Source organism: Astatotilapia calliptera, chromosome 18 (assembly GCF_964374335.1).
Source record: "Astatotilapia calliptera chromosome 18, fAstCal68.1, whole genome shotgun sequence".
Lineage (NCBI taxonomy): Eukaryota > Metazoa > Chordata > Actinopteri > Cichliformes > Cichlidae > Astatotilapia > Astatotilapia calliptera.
In genome coordinates this window covers 13181237-13207468 of record NC_137439.1, presented here as the reverse complement: position 1 = coordinate 13207468, position 26232 = coordinate 13181237, and the positions used below count along the sequence as shown (strand labels likewise).

The 26232-nt window shown below is 39.0% G+C and overlaps 1 protein-coding gene and 1 long non-coding RNA gene across 2 annotated transcripts; one reads left to right on the top strand and one right to left on the bottom strand.

The window, feature by feature from the left end:
* Positions 1-12660: 12660 nt before the first annotated feature.
* On the bottom strand, positions 12661-19827 carry loxl5b (lysyl oxidase-like 5b). Its single transcript, XM_026148801.2, has 7 exons — positions 18757-19827; positions 17772-17880; positions 17188-17325; positions 16831-16987; positions 14049-14144; positions 13826-13941; positions 12661-12988 (listed from the first exon to the last, which is right to left on the bottom strand). The coding sequence occupies exons 1-7, from the start codon at positions 19679-19681 to the stop codon at positions 12982-12984; spliced, it is 1548 nt and encodes a 515-aa protein (XP_026004586.1). The 5' UTR covers positions 19682-19827; the 3' UTR covers positions 12661-12981.
* Positions 19828-22010: 2183 nt separating this feature from the next.
* Positions 22011-26034, top strand: LOC113010031 (uncharacterized). Its single transcript, XR_003270277.2, has 3 exons — positions 22011-22126; positions 22356-22543; positions 25691-26034. It is a non-coding gene; the product is annotated as an uncharacterized LOC113010031 (long non-coding RNA).
* Positions 26035-26232: the final 198 nt, after the last annotated feature.

Sequence of the window (26232 nt, the reverse complement as noted above, 5' to 3'; positions counted from 1 at the left end):
CTCAGCACTTTAGGCAGTGGATTTAACACTCAAACGCCACGGTAATTTTTAAACAACTGGTTCTGAATGTTGATTTACACACAGAGGAAAATGCACTCCTCAGTTCTGGCCATGTTGATTAGCTGAACGAGATCATTTTTTAAGTTCATGAGATTGATTAAAGCACCATCTCCAGGTTTAAAGCTAATGCCTCTGAGGATATCAGCCATTAGCACTGAGAGTTAAACAGATTACTTCAGAACTTCATCAAGGTGTTACGATAAAGTTCAAAATCCAGCCATGCATGTAAATAAGGATTTACAAGGTTTAGCAGAGGAGTGAGCAGACCAGTTTACATCTAAAAATGAAAAACCACGTTCTGACTTAAGAATTTCTAAAACACAGCACCGCTATAACTTTGGATATAAACATGGAAAGCTAATTAGCAGGAATCTTTTCAGGGATAGTGAAGTTAGGCTAGCTAGAATAACTGAACCAATGACTGTAGAAAACATTTACTTACATACATGTTTCCAAAAGGCATTTTTTATTCAACAGACCCCCATTTTGGATGTGTGACAATCAGAGATGGGCAGTAACGAGTTACTGTCATCCGATTACTTTTTTCGAGTAACGAGTAAAGGGAGTACATTACTATTGCAAAAAAGGTAATTAGATTACTGTTACTTTCCCGTAAGCACACTGCGTTACTAAAACCCGGATTTTTTCTGCAAGTGTCTCATGACAATGACATAAGCGAGTGCAACGTTTGTGGCAACAGCTGTGTGCAGATCAAAAATGGATAATATATCGAGTGCAGCGTTTAAAGCGTGGAAGTACTGACCTTACTTTGAGTTTGATTCTGTAAAAAGTGACAAAAACATTAGCGTCCACTGCTCACTGAGTGGGAAGAAAACTTTTTACAGCGAAAAATCCCCTAAACGTCGAGCAAGCACCAAATACGCTGCTGCTGGAATGTGAAATTCACAGAGAAACTGCCGTATCCTTCCACTGACCGCTGCGGCACACCTGCACCAGGGCAAACCTCCGCCTGCCCCACCCCTGCTATATAGGTGAAAATAGAGCAACAGGACTGCTGGGTCTTTGATTTTATTTATTTTCTGCTGTGTTTTACGTGCATCTATTTGAAAGAGTGAGTGTAAACACAAAGAAATATTTTATGTGCTGCAATGTGCAGAAAATGGGTTTAAATGTTAAACAAATTTCTTCCAGTCAGAGAATATTGCATATAATCTAATGTTTGCTTCATGCATAGAGTTAAAAGATTAAAACTAATAAAACAAGTTTTAAAAAGAGACTTTTTCATTTGATTACATTTTATATGATGGATTATGCAGAAAAAGTAGAATTGGGCTGAAGCTAAAGCTATTCCGCTTTATGGTTGATCTGATATCCTCGTGTTGGTGTTGTTCCCAGATCATCATACTAAATGTTGTTCCAGGATCAACATTGCAAGTGACCAATCAGAATGTTGTGACGTCATACTTTTGCGACTTCGGGAAAAACCGGCGTAAAACAAAAAACTGTACTTAAGCTGCGTGAAACCGCCTCTGTCCGCCGATCAACGGACCCTGACCCTAACCCTAACCCTTTAATAAACAGTAAGCAGAATTGATATTGTCCTTGCAACATTGGAATTTCATAAATGCACGAATGGCTTGGCGCGCAAAGAAATAACGTCACAACAATGTGATTGGTCACTTGCAATGTTGAACCTGGAACAACATTTTCATGATGGTCTGGGAACAACACCAACACGAGGATATCAGATCATCCTTGCTTTATCACCTATTTAGGGGATAAATCATCAGAGGTGTGGACTCGAGTCACATGACTTGGACTCGAGTCAGACTCGAGTCATTAATTTTATGACTTTAGACTTGACTTGAAAAAATGTTCTAAGACTTGTGACTTGACTTGGACTTTTACACCAATGACTTGGGACTTGAATTGGACTTGAACCGGTTTACTTGAAAAGACTTGATATTTTACCCCAAATATAAAATTTAACATGCATATTATATAGAGATTGAAAATGTGACGTCATTCACGGGTAGAACCGCAAAGGATTCTGGGAACTCGTGGCAAGCGGTACTAGCGCACGCAGGCTTTCAATTAAAATCAGTTATACAGCAATAAAAAGAAACACAAAAATGTCAAGAAGCCGTTGTATTATTAACTGCAATAGCCGGTCGCATGACAGCCACGGGAAGCCGACGGGTAAAGAGATCGGTTGTTATCGGATTACGTCGTTGAAGAGAAATTGTTCGAGCCATGTTTCCGAAGTGACAAAGAGGCGACGGATGGCCTGGATTGCAGCCATTCAAAGATCAAATATAACGTCCCAGAACACTCCAGCTCACAGGTTAGTCTGCTCCAAGCATTTACACGAAGGTCAGTGTTTTTTAGTAGTTAATACGTCATTTTCATAACATAATTGGTGATATAGGTTACAAGCAAGTCTGGCGCTGAACAGAAATTGTCGCGCTATGCTCCTTTATTTATTGTGCATAAATAGTGAATTGTCCTGACACAATATTGCGTTTCGCTTCTGTTATTATGGTACATTGACAAAAACATATACTTTTATTCACAGGATAAAACAGGTTTTTTGTATCACTAATTGCCCAGTACGATTACAGCATACAGTATTATTGTCACTGCTACATTTCTGTGATGGGTACCAGAAATTATTTCCACTACTAATTAATTACCGTTGAGCTCAAAGGTCCTATTAATAAACGGTTAAGGAATGTATATTTATGACGACGATTTGTGAGACTGGTAAACTTATGATACGTACGATGGTCTTTCGTTCGACACGGTGCATTTCAAGGTCCTGCACCCATCCGTCGGTAAACTGTACCTGGGCTTGTTGCAGTGACCGGAAGTTACTAAACTTCATGAGTGTATGCGCTCACTCCAAGAACCGTATGATTATAAATATGCATATAAATATGCTACAATGAGATAGCTGACTTCATCTAACTAGCAAATGTTGTCCAGGCTACGTTGGTGATACAGTTTTTTTTAATGTGTATGATATTTTTGTCATGCGATTTTAAAGCTGGTCCTACAACCGCATCCAAGAATAACATGCAGCTTATCTCAGAACTGTCGGTGAAAATTATTCTTGGAGCTAGGTTTAATTGAGCTGCATTTTAAAGAGGTGCAATTTCACAATTTGTGTATATTTTCTAAGTTCACTATTTTGTCATGTGTTGAGAAAAACACAGATTTTAAAATTACATGGTCTAATATTTACATTTAGCATAACTGCAACATGCTTTTTTTCGTTTTTTTTTTTTTTTTTTAAAGACTCGAAAGGACTTGAAATTCAAAGTTTCAGACTTGTGACTTGACTCGGACTTTTACACCAGTGACTTGAGACTCGACTCTGACTTGCCTGACATTACTTGAGACTTGACTTGAGACTTGAGGATAAAGACTTGAGACTTACTTGAGACTTGCAAAACAATGACTTGGTCCCACCTCTGTAAATCATGTCTTAAAAAGTAAACTAAGTAACTAAGTAACGAACTACTTTTGAAAATAAGTAATCAGTAAAGTAATGGGATTACTTTTTGGGGGGAAAAAGTAATCCCATTTTTCAAGTAAGTTGACCAACACTGGTGACAATCGTGACGATAATTTATAATCAAGTGACACAGGCCAACAACCATCTGACAACCACCTGTTGCTAGGGACTGGTTGGCAAAAGCCTCTGAGTGATTGTTTCGGTTACTGGCAGATTGCCATGGTTGTCTGTAAAAATCCTGTTACGACCCAGACTCATGAAAGCCATGACCTGCTGTTGATTGCCTGGCATGGGAGGATTGTCAGCTAATGCAGGTAAGTGTCTTACAGCCTATAAAGCGGGCCCAGATGAACTGTTCAGTTCCTCTCTTGTACTCATCCTGACATCAACCCATTAGTGATCTTTGTGCCTTAGATTGTGTTTTCTAAATTATTTTATATTTAAGTAACCAATTTGTGTGGACTCTTTCCTTGTTACATAATTTGAGCCAGTTCGTGATAATTCTTGCTAACTACCAACACCCTTTGAAACATGTTCACTCCAGTGCTGAGGAACAACTTTAACTTTTATTTTCTTTGGTTTGCGTCACACTTTTTCAAGTAGTGTTACCACTCAGCTCGTTTTTAGTGAGCATTTGCAGACAAACTGCAGGCAAATACAGCAACATGTTAAAAAGTGTGCAGCTAGTCTGCATTTCTAATTTCCATCGCACTTCTTCAAATGTACACAGTACAGGAAGTTAGCGAATATTTACAGAGAAACATGAAGAACTCTAAGCTTTTTGGTGTAGCACCTTCTTCACAAATAACCACTGTTGCTGAGTACACGTTTCTCAAGCAACCAGTGGTTGGACAGCTCTGAGCAATGTGTGCATGATGTTGTGTTAAAAACCTTAGTAATGACATGCTACCTGGTGGCTAGCTACAGAGCTACGGTTAGGCTAATATAAAAAATGAGCACAGTGAAGATCTAGTATGAGGGTTAAATTGTTCGTAACCAAAGTTTATGTTCAGTGCCTGAACTGCCTGAGACAAACATCATGTGGAAGGAAGAAGATGCTGAAAAGAGACCAAACTTCAGACAGGAGAGCGTCTGAGATGATCCATGCTCAGGTCTAGGTTAGTTATTAATATGTTGCTGCATGGTTTGGATTACTTGCTATGAAAAAAATCCGATCCTAATCCTATTGCCAAGTGATTCTTTCCTGAAGAGTTTAAATATATTTGGTGTGAGCCCATGGGCTGTAGTGTACACTGGGAGTTTTGAAAAACCTAGCTCGAAGATATTCTGCACATGAATTGAGAAACCAAAAATGGCTGCTGATTATTTCTGGGGGGGGGGGGGGGGCTATTTATCTTAAATAGCACATGACAGACTTTAAAAAGACACAGCTTCAATCAAAGCAGCAAATGCCTGGTACTGGAAACAGGGTTTTTTTACACCATCGCTTCCATGCGAAAATTCAGAGACGGCATAAATATGTTTGTAGCTACTGTGAGATCACCCAATGGTTTTGGATTTCTGCATTTTGAAGCTTAGCTTTAGCTTCAAAATGCAGCTTAGAGAAAATGTAAATCATATCAAGGAGTCGAAGTGCATTAAAGGCTAAAAGGTTCTGTATCTAAATGATTTTCTCTGGAGCATGGAGCTGAACTGCCATGTCTCAAAAAAAGGTTGGGACATTTTATTACCACCAGTGTATCCAAAAAAGTGGCCAAAGTTATACTTAATAAAATGGCCAAAGTGCACTTCACAGAGTGGCCACAGGAGTACCTAATAAGTCAATCAACGTGAAAGCATGTTGGTAATCTGGTCACAGTTTGTTTCTCAGTGATGGCTGTGTTTACTTCTCTCCATCAAATAGAGTGGGACACAGAAATGCACAGAAAATCCTGTTGAAGGATCCTAGAATAGCTCCTTGCTAGACAAAGACAGCAGCTCTTAGTGAAAACATTTTTTGCCATTATGAGCACAAGGATGTGTTACTGAGGTAGTCCATACACTTTCTTTTTTAGTGTTAATAACACTAAAAATGGCACAGAAATTGCTGTTTTAAAAGTGCCTCCACTTCTGTTTTTTCTAAAGAGAGAGGAAACAAGTTAACTTTGGAGTGAATTTGAGTGAATATGGAGGAAACATTATAAGTCAGTCTATCTTTTAAAGGACATTTTGTGAAAGACCACAAAGAGAGCACCAAAATGTCTACTATTTGAAGGGCAAATGTGTAGGTGGATTAAAAATGTAGGAGTAAAAAGAGCTGAAGTAGAAAAAGGTTGTAAAATGAAAGAGCTGAAAATGTTCATTGGGCAATATCATTGCTGATGTCACCCACTCTAACTGGAAATACATTAAAAACTCATACTGAAATTGGCATGAAACTTAAGCTATCATCATTTAAAACCCCCCAAAGATTTGAACTTAATACAGCTTTAAGAGTTCAAGGTATTGAGGCCATATGAATGGTGTCTTTAGCTCAAAACAGGATGAACTACTTAACTACTAAAGTCAGCTGGGTTTGAAGAAGATTTAAGGTTTGTTCAATTATTTCCATTATTTAAAAAATGCTTTAAACCCAAAATAATTAAAAAGTTGCAGAAAAAGAAAAGCAATAGCACAATTCTCTCCCTAAAATTGTCTGTCCTTACATGGGGGACATCACATTTAAACTTTTCTGTGCCTTATACTTCTGCTCTATGAGATGCTTCATACTTTGTTAAACAATAGCTCGGGTCTCTTGAGGTTAAGAGATTAACCTTAATTAACCTTAATTTTAAAATGTAATCTAACATTGTAAAGGCTGATCCATGAAATAATTCAGCGTTTTTGAACACTGAGTTTTTACTGAACCTTATGTCAAATAAAAAAAGAAGAAATTAAATATTCACAAGTTATGATTTGCATCATATTTGTTATGTCCAGATATTTTCATTGATTGCTTAAAAATAATTTGTGCAATTTATTTCGTTTTTTGGGGAGAAAAAGTACACTGAAGGCTCAAAAACTCATGTATCAAACATGATACACGTGGCGTTGCAGGGTTAACAGGAAAAAGCAGCACCTCCTTCCTGTTCAGAAACATGAAGACATTTGTTTTTCTTTAGAAAAGTTATTAGTTTCTATCTCTTGACACATTCACAGTCCACTAACTGAGTCAGCACTTTGAACTGTAAGCCATTTATTCATCATTGCATGATTTAGTCCTCTAGATTCAATAATATGCTGAAGGAGTGAATACTAACTCTTTCCAGACTGTAACTGTCGGAATATTTTCTTAATGAAGATACAGGATCACCCTGCTTTCTCAAAGGGCTGGGCAAGAAAGTAAAAGCTTATTTTGTTTTCAGCTGTTATTCTTGACTGAAATATAACTTGTAAGCCAAATATATTAGGACAAGGAAACTACCATCAATCCTCTGGGCCCTCATTTTAGTCTGTAAGGCTGGATGTTAGTTAATGTCTGCAGAACCTGAAGCCCAGTGGACTTTGACAAAGGCCACGTCTCAGCCTGCTGTCCAAGTCTTGGCCTTTCTGCACATCCTGTCTATGAATCTTGTCAGACCAAAAGTGCACTGGCTGAGCTGTTGGCTGTGCCGCTGTTGTAAATACTGGAGTGAGTTTGGAATGTCAGACACAGATTCAAACCAAGAACAACACCGTCTGCAAGTATTGCCACCTCCAGTTTGTCTAGTCCTACCAAAAATAATACATGAGTAGGATGCAGTTAATGCCAGAGGTGCTCAGTGCTTGGCTGATGGAGTATTGTTTCCTGGTCTGTTTAGGTTCTGGATGGAAAAATACAGCATGATGAACAACTGCAGTGTTTATCTCAGAGGCAGCTACAACAGCTAGGTGCTAATGGGTCTAACCAGCCCCCCGAAACACAGAGCCAAAGGGGGAAAGAGCAGAGCAGGGCTCAAATAAAGACAAGAAATGCAAGAAAACAAGAAATATAGTGAGATGAAAATGCACACAGATCAGATTTGGGCTAACAAGATACATTATCAGTGTATCAGAGTTTTTTTTAATTCAATTTAATTCAGAATCAGAATCAGAATCAATCAAGCTTTATTTGTCACTAGCAGGTTGCCCTGCAGTGAAAATTGAGGCTTTTTATTAGAGCACCTAAGCAAGGACTGGGTGAAGTCTGTGGCTACATCCATCTTTTATATACAGTCCATTGTTCAAACAGGGTTACTTATGAATGATACGTTGTCATTATACGTGAGCTTATATACGTTAATTTCCATCGTATACCCTTTCTTGTTTCTCATACTAGAAACCAGAACTAAAAAAACATTTTCAGAGTTTAGCAGAGCAGCATGAAAGCAGGGTGTTTTTTTTCCGTCAGAAGCCAAACATACCAGGAATTCATTTTCTAAAAATCCCTCTCAGCTCAAAATCAAAACACTGTTTTGTCATTTCATTCATCATTGGGAGATTCCTTTTGGTAAATGAATTTGCACTAAACAGATTGCTTCAGAGAAAAATTAATACAAGTGTTTGAAGTAAGAGATGAAGAGCTTATAGACGGTGCAGTGGATCAACAATCAGAGAACAGCAAATCCTTTGAGCCATCCCACCAAATACCACCCAAGTCAAAGTACCACCCAGCTTGAAAGAGAAACAGAATTCATCATCAGTTTGACTCCGCTGTGTTTTGTCTCCGAGCTCTGTGTAGTTTTCATTGGCCAAATTTACTACAGTGTGTCTGCTGGTTGTGTAACCGTCCCACCCCCAAGGAAGTAAGAGGAAGTAGCCCAGTGCGTCTACCCTGCACACCCTTGCTGGTCTTCAGCTGACCTCAGCTCTGTTCTCGATCTCGGCAGGATGACAGAGCTGCTGAGGAATTTCTCTGCCCTGTGCCTAAACCAACCTGCCAGGATGCTCTCTTTAGGCTCAGCACGTTCCTCAGTTACGTCCCTGCCGACTCTCACATGGCCCCGCTTTGTTGAAATATGACCTTCAAATACCAAACCCTGCCCTTAGTAACGTCTCCAAACACTGTCCACCTACGTGCAGATGCATCCGGAAAATGTCTCTCCTTGCCACAGCAGGCTGCAGGCACATGGCAGACCGGTCCCTTCCACACCTAACCTACCTGTACGCTTGATTATATTTGCTGAGCCTGAATGAAAAGTAGTGCCAAACTCCTTTTTTTTCTTTTCTTTTTTTCCTTTGGCTTCGTCAGGCTTGTGTAAGCCTAACTCAAGACTCTGTCCAGATGTTGGTGTGAAGCTACACAGCTGAGCAAACAGCCACTGTCTTCTCTGCAGCATGACATGATTAAAATGACATGCTGGGCCAAAAAGACCAGCTGAAATCTGACAGAGTTAAAGGTTAACATCTTAACTTCAGAGATGGTAAAGTTAGCCTGACCTACAAATGGGCAAAACTCAAATGTTAACTTCAGTGGTGAAATATGAAGATAAATACATACATTTGTTTACTTTAATGATAGTGTAGACTTTAACCTCATAAATCTTCCATGCTGATTATACGTCAGTTAATGTATAATAGTGTCACATATTAAACAGTGTAGACAGTTTTTTGATATCACAGGTTAACCTTTTATCATAAACCCTTAAAACAAAAATGACCCTTTCAAACATTAGTGTATTCATTAGTCAATTTTAAATATAATAAAATACTACTAGTGAAATAATTTAGTAATAATAGTAGAAAATGTGTTCAAAGGCAGAGATACTTTCATCTTGTTTGTGGATTTTTGCTTTTCCCCACCTCAGATTTCACAGTGATTTTGACATTATGTTTTTAGCAAAATACCTTGTGAAATATTAAGAAGATGAAATCTGGGTTAAGATGATTCTAATGTGTTTTTTATCCAACACCTCTAGCAACTCAGTTTCATGTCAGTTATCAGTTCAAGTGTTATCATCTATCATCCTTGACATTTCCAGTTGTAGCACAAGTTAGATGGCCTTTTTGTTATAAAAATACAGACATTACTTTAAAAAAATACAATTTAAAATACATTCACTTTTAATGCAGTGCTATCACCAACACTAAAATTATGCTGTGGTAAAGAATATGCCTGAATAAATGAACAATGTAAATCAGATTGTGAGACTTTGAACCCCTGCACTTAATACAACCATGGCCACGGACTCTTAGTCTTCATTTATTTTTGTCTGTGAGCATGCTGAGACTTTTAAATCTCTGCTGCAGATATCCTCTGCTGAAATAGTCACAGTCTGTAAATATTGTCTCCAAAATGCCTGGACAGACTGAAATGGAGTCGACTTAATAGGAGCAGGGGGGATTTTTTCCAGACAGTTTCAATAACATAGACAATCTATTCTGGCAGGGAAGCACCTTGGCAACTTCCAAACCATTTCAATTGTGTCTAATCTCCCCGGTTCGCTTCTTTTTTAAGCCGAGGCTGAGCTCTGTTCCGTTGCAAATACCCAACATCTGTGCATTTAACGGCGCATACATTGTCTGGGGCCTGTTTTCCAGTGCATCACTCAAAACCACTTCATAATGTACAAAACCTGCACGAGTAAGTAAAAACATCTTTGAATCAGACAAACCATCATCCACTCAAAGCGAACGTGATTGGAGCAGGTTTGCTTTTTTTTTCTTCCGTCACTCATTGCTGTTTGAAACCGTCTACTGCTTGCTGCAAAAACACGGTTGCCTTTAGAAAAAAAAAAAATTTTCAGCAACACGCTGGACATCCTCCCTGGCGTGATGTGTCAATCCTCCCACTCAGACAAAATATCCCAGAGCTATTAAAAACACCTCATCCCGGACAAGCCCCCGCGCATGTGAGTCAAACCAAAATGTGGTGAATTCTGAGCCAAGAAGGATTTTACAACCCTTTTTTAAAATATGCATCGAAGAAGAGAATTGGAAAAGGCCTCCATTCATCATGCTCTGACTGTGTTTTAGTAGATATGGCAAGGATGCAGAAGATCTTGTGTCTTCACAGAGCGTCTGCCTGCAGGCCTGTTTGTCTCTGAGGCCGCACACTGAGGATAGAAACTGCTTTAATCCTGCAGTGTGCTTATGAGTTATCTCAGATCTTACATCACAGCTGTTGTCCAACTGTGATGTAAGATCTGAAACTGTCAAAAGTATAATTTATACTACTTTTCATATAGTAAATCAACAGACAATCTTGAAAAAAATCCAAACATATTTTGGCATTTTCTAACATGAAACTTTGATTTGTAATGTAATGCATCAACACATCAGACTATATTTTCAACACTGTTTTATCATGTGAACATTTCCATTCACTCAGTTATACACTAACACACACTTGTAGAAACATACTCATAACATACATCCTTGACAATTTAACATAAAACGAGTATTTGCAGTTTTCTAATATGTCCAAGTTAAAGGATGAGCTGGATGTGGTTGTTTGTTTCCTGTTGTCAACAGATCCCCTGAAAAGATTAAAATGAAGGATTTCTACTAGGCCTTGTCTGTGTTTATTCAAAACCTGATGCATGTTATTCATCTGCTCCCAAGAGCTCCACTGAAAAATATTCTGAGTCACACTCTTTAACCGGCTGACTTATTTCTTCTTTTATCATCAACATGGATGCTGTGGTTTATTTTTACTGGAGTCTTCATTCACTATCCGGCTGCCATAAATACTGCTGTTTGAGTAGTGTTCGCTTACTTAGTGTGCTGCAGTTTTAGAAAATTATGTTTTTTTTAAAGCCACATATATTATACATATGCAGTGTGATCCTATAGAAGGCCAGGATCACACTACACAATAGTCACCCAGTAAGAGCTCAGTCCTGGGACTAAAAATGGGCTGCTTTGACCCATGGGGTGTTTTGTAGTGACCTATTGGAGAATACAACTTCTCTTTGTCTTTGTAAAACCTTCCACCATGTGTTGTGGATCTTCTTCTCAGTTTTGGTTTAGATGTTTTTCCATGAGAATTGTTGACAGTAGCGACGATCTAGAATATCTTTTATGTAAAAACCTCTTAACATCCACCAGATTGGATGGTGATCTGTTTGGGGTTATGTTTAGGATGTCTCTGAGCCACAGGCTAATAAGCAGGTTTCAGATTCTATCAGTAACCTTTAAGATGTGGTTTCATACATGTGTTCGGACCTTCTATTATAACTAATGTAGCTCCTGTATTATAAGAGGAGCTAACCTTTTTCTTATTTTTTCTTATATACAAGGTATGGTCAAAAAGCTCCAGGAACACTATCATAAAATAACAAAACAAACAAACACAAAAACATACCTGATTTAATTTCAAATTGAAGACCGACTTCCTTGGTGGTACTTGCTGGTAATTAGAATTGGACCTCCAGCTATGACCCAGCAGTTTTCAGTTGAAGCGTCCTAAGTTTCCAAGCCCGATGGCGACACTTCAGGTCAGGAGTGTGACGAGGAGTTTTTGGAGGGGGTTTGGAGGGTGTTCCATGAATTCACCCGTCATGACCAGACTATCAACATGGAGTTCTACAGTAACATCCTAAGTTGTCTACAGGACAACGACAGACGTTATAAAACATCACTACTTTGCCTGTTGGCTCTGAAGCGTCAACCTTAGTGTTTTGGTTGCCATGGTTTTTCAAGCCTGATTTGTAGAGCATTTGATGATATCTGATGTACAGTTTTACAGTGGTTGATATTCATATGATCAAAGTTTCAAATAATAATGTCACTGTATGTGGAAGTACTGTACTCCCTGTGATCCACAAGATCAGGCATCAGACTGCTCTAAATGCGTGGTCAGCTTTTTTCCCCTAATATGGTCACGCCTAATATATCAGGCTCTGGGTGTGAGCAGACCAACCCGATCCAACGTGATGTTTAAGGAAGGGCAGCCAATCACTGCTGAAATCCAGGGGACCTTGTTTTGAACTGGTAATCACACAAAACTCCTCTAGTAGAGAGGAAGAACAAATTATGGAGCTGACAATGAGCAACATTAAACCTTATCCCTAAAAGAGTTTCCCCAAAAGAGTGGATGTTATAAGGTTAAATAAAACTCTAGATGTTAATAATGTGCACATAATAGTAACAAAAATCAGAAAAAAACATTAACAACGACATCAAATGACAAACAATACACACATTTCAAGCGAGTAAGTAGCACTTAAAGGAAGAAACGTGTCTACGAACAGTACTTGTATTTGTTAAGAAAAACAAACCAAAACATAATTTGTAACCAATCGTAGCACATTTCTAGAAATACACAATCAAGTAATTCTGATGACATCACTAGTTCCATATACAAAGTTTGTGTAAACTAATTTTGCATTTATTCTGAATAAATGCAACCCCAAGACTTGCAGGAATGCAGGAATGCAGCTCACCATTACAATACAACATTTTACCAACTGCATAAACCTTTTTTCACTGATGTCGTTGAGCCTGTGCAGTACAGACGGGGTCTTACTGCCAAACTTCTGCATGTTTCCAGAAAAATTTATATTTCAACCCCTGAAAACAGATAAAGAGAAAATCATTAAGCATTAGGAATTAGAATAAAATATATTTGATACAGCTTTGATGCAACAACCTGATAGTTTTCACTAAAACATTTCTGGGAAATGTCCCAGATTTTTGGAACCACTAATTTAAACTAATTTGGATAACATATATAAAGAGACATCTCGTGTTGACTAAATCTGAAATATTTACCAAATGAATCATTCATTCCAGTTCAATAAAGGGAATGTGGTGTTTAAAATGTCCAGAGTACAAAAACACAGCCTACAGTCACATGAAAAGGAAAGTGTTTGCAGTACGAGTGCAGTCCTGTGAAAACCTAAGATACAAACCTAAGATGTGCTTTCATCTTTTTTTCTTTTTGGTTTCTTCTTCTTCTTCTTTGTTTAAGAAAGAAGAGACTTTCTCCTGTTAGCCCTTCCAAATAAACCATGTTCAATCTTTTTTCAAAGTGGTGTTGTGAACTTTAATCTTTTAAATGCTGTGTGGCCTGTAGAGTCGGAGATGCAGCCGTCTGTTTTTTTGCTGTTTCTCTGAGAATTGCAGTCTGACCTTGAATTTGCTGAGATGTCAACTCCTAGGAAGATTGTGGCACTGGGTTAACACAGACCAACAAACTGACAAAGCTTCTGCTTGCTCACACTTGCTGTTGATCAGTTAATCAAATCTATTCGATTAGCAGCACTTTAGCTGCTACTTACCTTCCTAATTCTTATGAAAACAGGGTGGACTTGGTTTTTCACAGGACTGCACTGAGCCCTCTAAAAAGCATTGTTTTTCACTCGAATCTATGCTACGATCATGCTCAGAGAAACCCTCTTATAATACCTCGTTATTCGACAGTTGCGTGTCTGAACATAAACGCCTGTGTAAGTAATATCACATCTCACTACGTTGTTGTTGAAGTCTGACTCCAGGATGTGGAAATTGGGATTGACTGTAACCTGACAAAAAAAATACATAAATCATGAATAAATTCTGTAGCAGGAGGTTATAAACATTTATTTCTGTGTTGTGAAATACACATACAGAGAACGAACATGTGACACACCTTCAAGATGTAGTTTCCTGGAGGCACATCAGTGATGTCAATCCACTGACAGTCGATGTTGGCAGCGTAGATGTCATGGCAACCTGGGCTCAGACCCTACAAAACACAGTCACCTCAGTGAGGTTTTATAACTTGAACAGGCGCACGCATATCTGTCATAAGAAAGCATTAACCTTAAACATTATATAGAGTCAGAATCACAGAGCTCACACAAAAGATACGATAAATATTCCTGTGGCAACAGGATGTTTAGTTTTATTGGAATAAATGTTCTAGTTAGAAAAACATTTCTCTGAAGTGGATTTGGAGGATTTGCAAAAGACAAAAAACACAAAAGCATCTTTATTTCTAATGTGATAAACTAAACAGAAGGATCAGAAGTCTGCTGAATAGCTTATGAACTTTTTTCCATTGTTACATATTTTTCTTTTTTTCTGTGTGTGTTATTTTATTACTCAGCCTCTCATTTCAAATACCTCCTCCCGTTTCTCCTGTTTGATTGCGTGCTCCGCCCTAATGCGTCCCACTGCCTCTAACTGTCTTCCCTGTGTATTTAAGCTGCATGTCTTCCCTTTTTTCCCTTCCAGACTGTCTTAGTGTGCAATTTGCTTTCCAACATGCTCTTAATGAGCGCTGCCTTGTGTTTTCTACCCAGTTCTGTTTCCTGGTATCTGGTTTAGTCTACTCCTCGTGCTTTTGTCTGTCTGGATTCATCACCTGCACATCAGACTCACTTTTACCTCAATAAAGACTCGTATTTTCTCCTAAAGCTCTTCATAAAAGTATCTGGGCCTTCAGAATAATGCAAATGAACACTTGCAGTTGTTTTCCTATTGAACTACTTTAAAAAGTCCTACCCATTCTTACTTTTCTTGTTTAGCTCTTATTTGCTATTTAAAGTGGGTCTCCAGTGATTTTACAGCTCAAGTATATTTACTCATCATGGTGAGTGGCTGTGAACACAGCTGTTTAATGTCGTCTGTGGCTGTGAAGGAGCTTTGTGAAATAAATGGCGAGAAGCCTGCGAGCCAGTTCAGTCAACTCAAGCAGCATTGCTTCAGACACACGTGACATGTCTCACTTTCCTCACATCACCCTCCCAATTTGGTGGTTTGTTTAAGCTTCATAATTTGCAATCTCTGTCCTGCACTGCTGCTCCTTCCACTTCCTTAAAATCTGCCTGTGCATATTTAAGTATCAGTAGTGTCCCGGAAGTGTGTAAGTGCTGTGCACAGCTTTACAGATCCACATTGTCAGGGGGCAGGGTCAAAACTCTGTAGAGGAACCGGTGAGCTACTTTACATGTTTTTGCTGTTGGGCCTGATGCAGTCATAGTATACAAAGAATGTGTCTGTACCGGAGTTACTGTAGTTTTTTAATTTGTTTTTTATTTTTATTTCGATTTGATATGGGGTTTTTTTTTCAGTTTCTTTACAGAGTGAGTTTTCATATTTCATTTTAGTTAGTAAAATTTTAGTTTTAGTTTAGTTTTTATTAATTTCAGTCATAGTTCTAGTTTTGTTTTTTAATTTTCATTGCATGGAGAGAGGCAATATTTAGGAAAATCAATGCAATACAAATACTGACTCATAGTCTTGTAGACATTCAGAGCTTCAGTAAATGCCCATCAATGCCTCTTCAGGCATTAATCAAAGTAACAGATACTAAAACTAATGATGTTTTCTCTACATTTACATATTTTATTGCAGTTAGTTTTCCAAGTTCGCAAAATCATTTCAGTCTGCTATTTTTTTTCCAAAAGTCTAGTTTTTATCTATTATTTTATTTTATTTATTTATATTTATCCATGATGGGTTTTTTTCTTGTTTCTCCTTCAGTTTATTTAGCCAGTCAGCTTTCTACGGTTAGCGACATCATCTTCGGGCTGCAAGCCGTTGGTTTTCTGGAGGACTTCGCATAAATGTGTCTGTGTAGTCTCTGTGCTGGCTGAATTGTGTGAAGTTAGAGCTTTGGATGGATGTTTCACAGATACGTGAAGCCATAATTCCTGCATTACTCATCACTTTCAGGCTTTTACATGTAACAGATTTGCAGGGAGAGTATATTTTTCTGCTGCTGTAATAAATCATTTTACACCCGGCTTGTCTGATTGAGCTGATCTCACCATGAACTTGAAGACCTCAAATATACCAGAATCCTGGAGAGTCCAATGCAAAAAATACTGCTTGAGTTTGGCACAAAGGTGGTGATAGTTGATATATAGCAAGTCTCTACTGCTGTTTTAGTCTTTACTTTACAGGGTAGTTCAGAGAGCAGAGTGGGGGAACAACACCCAGGAAATAGCCTGAAGCAAATTAGACTTCAGCCTCCATGCTTCACCTGAGGTGCATAGGTCAGCGATAGCAGTAGCTTTACATTTAAATTTAAGTGCATGTAAAAGTATCTCCGTCACAAATCTCTTTTTACCAGATCGGGAATGATGCATCTCATCTCAACTTTAAACCTTCACTTCACAAAGATCTTAAGACTTTGCATGTCTACTGTTGACCTATCCCACAAAGTTATGGAGGGTTCTTCCTGTTAAAAAAGACTTTATCTCCACACTGCCCTCAAATGAAGTTGGGCTATGAAATCTTGCGAGAACTGTTGTAAATCCGCAAGCATTCCGACTCAGAAAACAAATAGGTGGATGAATGTTTTAAATAAAATTAAACCTAACTGAACTGAGCGTCTTCTTTCTTTATCTTTTTCCTCAGCTCTCGTGTAAAACAGATATCAATCCGTGCGGCGTTATATCACATAACATATGATGGTGTGCTACCTGCGTATGAGCTGTACAGGCGTAGCGTCGCCTGAATCCAGGATCACAGTTCGTGTCCTCCAGACAGAAACTGGCCTTGTGTCCCTCTGCCACTTTACGTCCTGTGATAACATCCAGCAGATCGTAGTTGCTGAAGGCGTCCATGCTGTGGTAGTGTCTGTGGGTGCAAAACAGATGGAAAAGAATCAATAGCGGATATTTTGTTATGGCTCAGGAATGTCTAAAAAACCCGCAATTTTATTGTCTTATGTGAATTTTGAGGGTTTGGTGTTCTTCCTAGTTTGTCATATCTGAATGGCTAATCCCTTTTTAAAAATTTTTTTTTAAGAAAAAGGATTTAGGAGTCATCAAACTCACTGGTGACAGCTGTGCCAGTCCCACTGATATCTGGGCTTGAAAGGGAGGAAGTCAGCGGTGCCTTGGTTCTTCACTTTCTGTGGAAACCGCAGGAGGACTCTGAAGTTGATGTCTCGCACAGTGGGTCCATAAGCCGATCTTGGATGAATCACAGGAGAAAAAAGCGTAAGCTGCATTGGAAAAGTGCTACTGGCTGAGCTCCCAGGTCTAGTTTTCTTAAAAGTAACAGAGCGCAAAGGGTTTGTTCCATTGTGCTTAATGCTTTTGGGAAAACCAAACCAGAACATTTATGTCTTGGCAGGACATGATGTTGGACAGTCATGTTGGACAATCATTGCTACGTAATAAGATCAAATGCTTTTGTAACTCGCTTAACAAAACAGTTATCCCAGCATGCTTAACAGCTTACACTGGCATAATTGAATGCAACCCTAAAACAACTAAAAGTTGTTCTTAAGCACGTAAAAGGGATCCCCACTGAGAAAAAACAAAACAAAGGACATAAGTATGCGTGTCTGCCTCAGTGTCTACGTGCTGCTCTGTTCATACTGAAGAAGTGAATCACTTCTGGCACCTCAGATTACCTGGCCAGACAGTTCTCCTCAGCTGCACAGCGAAGCGCGTACATCTGCATGCGCTGGACATAGGTACCTGCTTGGATGGCATATGGGTCTGGCACAAGGTCTGGCAGTCCTGTTGGGAGGAGATTAAATGGACAGTCCAAGTTTTTTTTTTTCCTCCTGACATCTTAATGTTCCCAACTTATTCAGGCTGAGAATAATCCACAGAAATAGACACCCTGGAAATGTAAGCTGCTTTGTGTTTGTTGGCATAATTTAACATGTTTCACATTCCTTACAGCTCCAAAAGCCAAATAAGACTTTTTTTTCTCTCGCTCCTTGGCTTTTTGTTTAAGGTGAGACATAAAGTTATGAAAATTGTCCTTAAATAATCAAACAAGCAGATGATTTTAAATATAACAGTGTTTTTGTGTGTTCATAGAACCGTTACATGAATGTAAAGCCAGTAATATTCATGCCAAATAATGGATAACAAGCTGTTTTAAAGTAGTGGCCAAATTAACACTAAAACAGGTTTTGCTTGCTGGAATTATATTATTTTAAAATATTGATCACAGACACAGTTTCTTAATCCACTCTTAATTTTAATAATTTACATTGCAAATCTATCCATTTGGCTAACTATATGAAATATAAAATTTGAAGAACAGCTAACAAATATCAGGGATCTCAAACTCATTTTACACCGTGGACGTTCATGTGAAGTGGGCCTGATCAGTGAAACGAAATGATTAAGGTGTAAAGGCTCTGTCTTGTTATCATAAATTTAGAATATAAAGTTTTCATTAATTCACAGAAAATGTACTTTTATGTAGTATGAATGGATCAATAGCAAAAACTGTAAAACTTAATAAATTACTTTTAAAAGTTCAAAATCTGAACTATCCTTTACACCGTCCCGTGGGCCAGACAGAGGCCTTATGTCTGACACCCCTGATCTACATAATCTGACTTCTCTAATATTATATAAATGGAACACTTGACCTACCGTTTTGGAAATATCCTGTGCCGTACCCTGTGCCAGGCGGACGGAGGGTGCGGGCCGCTGACCTCCCTCTGGTCGGATACATGTTGTAGAAAACAGAATTCCTGTGGTTTTTAAGCGGGTTTCGAGGGTCGTCATTGACCATGTCCTCTCCATTGCTGTTTTCCTCAGTAAGTGCAGGAAATACAGCCGGTGCCTCAGACTCATTTTCCAGACCTGACGGGTTTGCTGAGATGGAGCGATCAGTCTGAGCAGGTTGCCTGGAGACGGGCGTCACCTCCGGCCCCGCGCGTAACTGTTGGTTTTGCGCACCAGGTCCGGATTCACCTATTCTAGTATGTAGTGCGGTATTATCCACAGTGACAGAACCTCCATTACCGCCAGAAAAATCTGTTGAACTCCCCGGTGAAGAGGCGTTCGTGGTTCTGGTGAATTCACCATTAAAATGGCGTGCGCCTGGATGTCTTACAACTGCTGCTGTAGGGCGTTCAAGTCGCTGTCTGAACCCTGACGCATGACGATTCACGGGCGCATACGGTCTAACATCGTGTCCAGGTGTGAGAAGTCCCGACTGTGCACTGTTATCAGTCCTGAACTGTCTGGATTCATTTGGTCCGGTTCTCACAAGCGTCATTCTTCTGCGCGCTCCAGACATCTGGGTCCCGGTACCATCCCTCCGACTGCTCACGTAAACCCTCGACTGGCTGGTGGACCGATACGGAGCCTGGTACTCCAGCCCAGTGCTCATTAAACTGTAAACCTGCCCGTTGTTCTCCCATTGAATCCGGTGCCGCCAGGGGCCAACAGTGCGCTGCTGCCCAAAGCTGAGGGGGAGTAGTCCTTGGAAAATATATAAAAATAAAAGTGATCGTTTAGCCATGGCAATTAAACTTAATAAATTAAAGCCTACGTGTAAGTTAGCAAACATCACGTAAGTTTGCGGGCACAGACGTTGAAGTTTCGTGGAGAATGGATTAAAATCGGCAGTGCGCTTCCAGTTTCAGCTCTGACACAAAACAACATAGCACTTCTCAGGAGGACTGAGAGATGGAGAGGAGAGGAGGGCTGAATCCTTTTTCCCCGGCTCGTTTGTCGAATTCAGTCCAGTTACTTTCACTAAGTCAAGCTTCTAAAGAATTTAACCCATTCCTTGCTGTGGTTACGTGCGGTTAGACAAGTACGTTTGCTGAGTAAATTTCACGCAAGGGTGTAAACTTAACTCAGCCAAATGCATCACCTCGAGCTGGTAAAGCTCAGGGAACACTAAAGAACACAAAAGGATATGAGTTGTTGTGTTTAAGTAATATTTTTTGTTGAGCAGAACTTTTTTATTTCAATATCACTCCTTGTTATTTGACACGTTGATCACGGCTAAAATGCGAAAAAGCTAAAGATATCTTTATATGGAGTTAAAAAATCACGCACGACCAGTTTATCAAGCTAAAAACCCCACAAACGAACAAAAAACAACAACAACAAAACAACGATAACAGTTGACCGTTTCAAATGAAACATGAAGACATGCAACAATCTGGAAAAACTTTACATTGCGTAAATAGTCTTATTGACCACAAGGTGGCACTTTGCATCTGTATCAGACCATCCCAGTTTGCAGTGCCCTAACAGCTATCACGGAGGGAGCCCGTTCCCATAAAATATGTCCATCTTTTCTTTTGTCATTTATGACTATAACTCTTTTTTAAGGCTAGCTGCACAGGTTTTAAACACGCTTCTGTTTGTTATGCTCAAAGGTGTTTCTTTGGGGATTTCTTTTCAAAGCCTATGGTCAGTGCCTTCATTGTTCAGCTATACCTTTTTTTAAAAAAATCAATATATTACCAAATAAATAATACAAGCAAGCTATTATGTTTAATCTGATTCCAGATTTAAATCCTACATAATATAAATATATTTTGCATCTTTTCTGTTTTATTACAGATAATATGATCTGTCTTTACAAATTTTTAACCCACTCTTTAAAAACAAAATACAGTTCATTTGCCCTTATCTGGAGCAGAACAGTATCATGTATATTTAGCTGAAACTGCACCACATGGTATTTGAAAGTGAGGTGGAGATTTTATCGCAAGGGGTTAAAGTTAGGTTTAAGATGGAGCGGAGTGTTGTGTAACAGTGTGAAGTTGGCTCAATGGTCTGCAAGGCTGCAGTTGGACCTGATAGTAGCTGTGTTCGACACACAAGCTGCTTGGGTTCAAGCTTAAACACATGTTTGGTGTATACTATCATACCTTGTTTTTAAATTAAGTGTGCCAGAAATGCTGGCGTCTCCCACTGCTGCTCTGGACTTTCTGCCCCACGATGCTCTCTGCCAGCTACACAACAGCAGAGCCTGAAGGTAAGCAGGTCAAAGCTCAAGGCACAATGTTAAGATTGTTACGATGAGCTAGTATGTCCCAATCACATTGTATGAACTGCTATAACAGTATGAACCTTGTGAGAGGATCTGTAGTAAGTACTGAAAGAAAAACATCAGTCTGCTATTAGGAGCTCAACAGCTGTCTTAAACATCAGCAATTACAAGACGCAGTGACTATGCACAATAACGAAACACTGTCTTGTTCCAGACAAGTCCAATATATTAATAAAATGATTATATAAGTCCCGTTTCATGCTCCCTATTTTTTAAACTACAGTAAGAAAAACCACTCAGCAACACAGAAAGTGGGAAGAAATTAGAGAACCAAAAACAAGAAAAGCACAACAAAAGCAACAGACATACAAATCTTATAATGGACGTTTGTGCTGCTGTGTTAGTTCCCTTTAAGCCAGACGTTTTCTGATTGGCTGTCCCATGCAAACAGAAGGTGTGAAGTTTTTGGCTCACAAGAAGTTCCTTTATGTCTACCCAATATTAGAACTTTATTGTTTTTTGTAATATTGTGACAGAAAAAGGGAGAGCACAGTACTTTCACTCATTAAAGAAAAAACTTTTTTTTTTTAAAAGAACAGGGACATAAATACAGATAATATTTCATTGTGACAAACAAATATACTTTGATACTTTCTTTTACTGCGTGTCTTAAGTTTTAAATCTGAAAATTAGCTGAGAGTTTGATTAACATCAGCAGGATCTTTTTTTCAGGTAAGGTATGAGTTAGATATGGGTCACGAACAGGTTAAAAGACACTGACATATGGAGAAGTGCTGCTGAAGTGTCGCAGTATCTTTCCTCTGCCAAAAAGGGCATCGAGATGGTGAGCCTTCATGCTTTTCTATTCTTAGCTGGAGAAACCTTCTCTCTTCCAAAGTCTGGCACCGCCCCTGCATCTAGATTTATAACAGACGCAGATCCTCGGCACTGGTTTGGCACAAGACTTCCCGAGCAGGACAAGTAACCCACAAAATGTAGCCAGTAAGTATTAATGTTGAATTAAGTCTTTCTTGTGTGTCTGAACTGAAAGTAAACAAATCACGACAAATGCTGCCACAAAAACTAATCTGTGACTGTGAATTGGGAGTGCTTGGAAATAAAAATAAACAGTTTCTGGTTGTTTTCATGGTACACCTACAGCAGCAGCAGCAGATCCTTCCCCGGGTGACTAATTCTTTTACACTGAATATATCTTATCCCGTGAATCTAGGTATCCAGGGCTGCTCACAGCTTTGCTTCTTGTTAAGGAAGATGATGGTCTTAAAATGGTTTTACCACAAGAAACTTCCCCTACATGGAATATACCTGTTGCTTTCCCCTGAGGCCTCACACTGCCACTCTGAGGAGTATAATGATAGATCCAGAGGGTTTACCACAGATCATGGGGAGACAATACAGGTGAGATACTGAAAAAAAATGCTTGAAAAATGACATTTGTTAGTAAACTGTTTTGGGTTCTGCGCTCATGTGGATGTTTAATGCCTGTTAAAGCAAAAAGCTTTAAATAAAACAAGTTCCTTTTTTAGTGTAACCTGAAATAAAATGCTTCAATGTCTAGTGGAAGATTAATTATAGGCTGTCGGAGCGGCAGAGCGTCAGCTTTCTTGTGAAACGCTTCTTGCTTATCTTTGATTAACCCTTGGCACAAATCAGCCCGTCAGCGCTCCTCACATTTCATCAGTGAGACACATGCTGCTGTGTCCATCGTCACGTTTTCATTCATTCATTCACACGTGGCGATTTGTCTGGTGAACTTTTGATATGTAACCTATTAAAAACTGCCTTAATGTGACCCCGGGCCAAAAACTTTGTGTTTTCAAGGTTAAGCTTGTCAGAGTCCTTTTACTTTACTGAGTGGTTCCATTTTTACAGTTTTATTCAACTTTGTTTCATTTAAAACTTAAGATGTGAATAATTTTCCACATTTGGATCATTTGTTAAAATATTCAGTGTGATGTGTTGTAATAAATTAAACAAAACTCTATAAAAGCAGCAAAAACAAGCTGCAACATTACAGCCAATAAATAATATACATGCCTTATATCTAATACATATATAATATATATTGATTTATTATGGGCTAATCTATATGATGAGCATGTTTTTTAACTTGGTGCTGAAACTTCTGTAAGTTTAAGAAAAGTTTCTGAAGCCACACTGTAGTATACCAAAGTACTTAAAGGTTGAGCGCTGTTATACATTTTTATGTTCGATGATGAAATCACATTTTTAAAAAACATATTAATAAACGAATCTTGTGTTTACTTGTAAAAATAAACGATCAGCCATGTGGTGTATTGTTTCAAATAACAATGAGCAAGTCAATGAAAATCCAAAACTACATTAAATCACTCTTGCGTGGTACATGTTAAGTATTAAAGACTAAACTATTGAATTTTAGCCTGTTTATGTTAACTAAACAATGTGTCTGCTCCTGAGTAGGTGGAGTGCTCTTCTGCTGGGAGGGTCAATTTGCACTAATTGTGCAGTTTCTAATAGCAACTGTCAGTCATTAATTCATGGAGTGTACAATCATGTGAAAAAAAATGTTTTCACGGGACTCAGTGCAGTCGTGTCAAAAACAAAAAAAAAAAAACTAAGTACACCCTTACTTCTTCCATAGGAATTAAGAGGGTAATTAGCAGCCAGGTGCTGGTAATCAAATGCACTTGATTAATATTCCTCAGGAACTCTGAGCACCTCTATGAAAGCAAAGGTTTGGCAGTGGACATTTTTCTCAGGAGTGGACATCCCAACAAATTCATTACAAGCCAAAAAACCCCAAAGAACAAGAACCCAGACTCTACAGGCTTCAGTTAGCATGTCAAATGTTAAAGTTCACAATGGATAAATTAGAAAAATAGTGAACAGCTGTTGTTTGTTTGGAGGATTTTCTAGGTGAAAGCGTCTTCTCTCTAAAATGAATATGGCACAACAGTTTAGATTTCAAAGTTGCATCTGAACAAACCACAAGAATTCTGGGACGATGTCCTTTGGGCAGATGAGACAACATCGGAGATACTTGGGCAAAATGCAAAGCACCATGTTTGGCAAAAACCAAGCAGAGCAGGGGTTGATGATTTCAGCTTGTATTGCAGTCACATGACCGGGGCATCTTGCAGTAATTGAGTCGACCATGAAGTCTTCTGTATACCAAAGTATTCTAGAGTCAATGTGCAGGTGTCTGTCTCACAGCTAAAGACTGACTGAAACTCCCAAGCACAGCATAAAATCTGCAACAGGATGGATGAAAAAGAGAGGAAATAAGGGGTTACAATGGCCTGGTTAAAATCCAGACCTCAACCTGACTGACATGCTGTGATGGGACCTGTGCATAAACAAATACCTGCAAACCTCAATGAACTGAAGCAAAGAACAGTGAACCAAAATTCAGATAAACAGAAAGTCACTACTTCAAGTTAATGAAGTTTTACTTCAAGTTATTGTTGTTAAAGTTGGTTCTACGAGTGACTGAATAACAGGGTATGGTTCGTTTTTCACACAACTGCATAAAGTCCTGCGAAGCTTTCTTTTACACAACTGTTTTTCCTCCTCACTTGAGTTAATTATCTTCTGCTGCCAGGATCATTTGTTGGTATCAGGTGGGTCGAGTTTCTAATAGTTGCTGTCAATAACACACATACTGCTGGAGGACAGGACCAGAATACAGTCATGTGTGTATTTTGGCCTAAGACCAAAATACACATATGACTCTATTATGGTCAGTCATGTGTTTGACTGGCAGAAGAAGTCATGCAGATTAAGCTAACATGCACTTTCAGCACAAAAGCCTAAATCTTTATTAATTTATCATCTTTTCTTAGAGATATTTAACATTACCCTTTAATACTTGCTGTGTCTGCAGTTCTTTATGTTATCGGCTATTACAAAAATGACAAATCAGTTGAAGATCTCCAATTAAACATTTAATATTTTATAGTAACTCACAAAAATTTGTTTGTTTATCACCTACAATTCAACCTTGTGGGATCCATAAGTAAGTATGGAGGTGGGTTTATTAATTTAAAGGAGCTTAAAAGTTATTTGAAAATATTTGAAATGTTTTAATCCCCGCTTATTGTTACACGTGTAAGTCATATGATAGACCACAACTGATTCAGTTGTTCATACATGTTTGTCTCAGTGAGCCACCATAAATTTTCCTGTCATTCATTCACTGGTGAAACCACAACTGTTCACATACCTCAGGGGTCCTCGTTCTCTCATACAGAGGCTCTGCTGAGCTTGTGACAGCCAGTCATCTCCTGTGTCACTGCCTCTCCACCCTAATATGGACACCCCGGCTCTTTATTTGGGGGTTTCCATGGCGTTGGGGTGACGTGGGAGCACATGCCACGTATCGAGGTTCTCACCTTACTGGGCGGTTGCATGAAGGCAGATAGCCCCTGAGTCAGACTGGGCTGCGGAGCCTCGAGTGGGTGTGTGGCAATAAGTGATTTCTGTAGGCATGCTAAATCTATTCCCCTGACACCTCAGGCACTTAGCCTAAATATAAACTAACAGAGCAGCTACCCCCTGCTGCAGGCCAACGCTGGCATGTGAAGACTCCAAGAAACGAATCACAAGACCCTGAACTCTCCCCGACACACCCTCTGTGGATCTGCCAAGTCCAGGGACAGAGCTGGCTGGACTTTTCTCACAGTAATGTACAGTATGAGTAAACTTTTATGACCAAAACCTTTATCCAACACTGAGCTATTGAACTGAGTATTGCTATTGTTGTCACTGGCCCCTTACAGCAGAAATTGTCCATTTAATGGTTTAAAAATGATTCTGTGTCATCAGCTGGAGTAATTAAAACCCCTTATTGTAACCATATAATTCATTTTGGTGCTTGATATTAAAATATCAATAAAAGTGAAAATGCATTGCTCAGTGTCTCCCCTTGTTTCTGTCGGCTGAGGCCGGGGATTGTGCTATGTGGGTGACTCTAAAGGACTTTGAAGAAGTGCAGACATGGTTCACACTGCTGCTTGTTGAAGCTGATGCCAAAAATGAAAGATTTGCTCCTTTATTTCTGTAGGAGTGTTACAGAATAGGTGATAGAGAGGTCGTGTAATGTTGCT

What these genes read in the sequence shown, in the direction of transcription:
- loxl5b (XM_026148801.2), bottom strand. Translation starts at nt 19,681, where the DNA reads ATGTTTGCTAACTTACACGTAGGCTTTAATTTATTAAGTTTAATTGCC. An exon ending in GAGGAGAACTGTCTGGCCAG is followed by an intron (nt 17,326 to 17,771) that starts GTAATCTGAGGT and finishes GATTCATCCAAG; the next exon opens with ATCGGCTTATGGACCCACTG. An exon ending in CCTGTACAGCTCATACGCAG is followed by an intron (nt 14,145 to 16,830) that starts GTAGCACACCAT and finishes TGTGTTTTGTAG; the next exon opens with GGTCTGAGCCCAGGTTGCCA.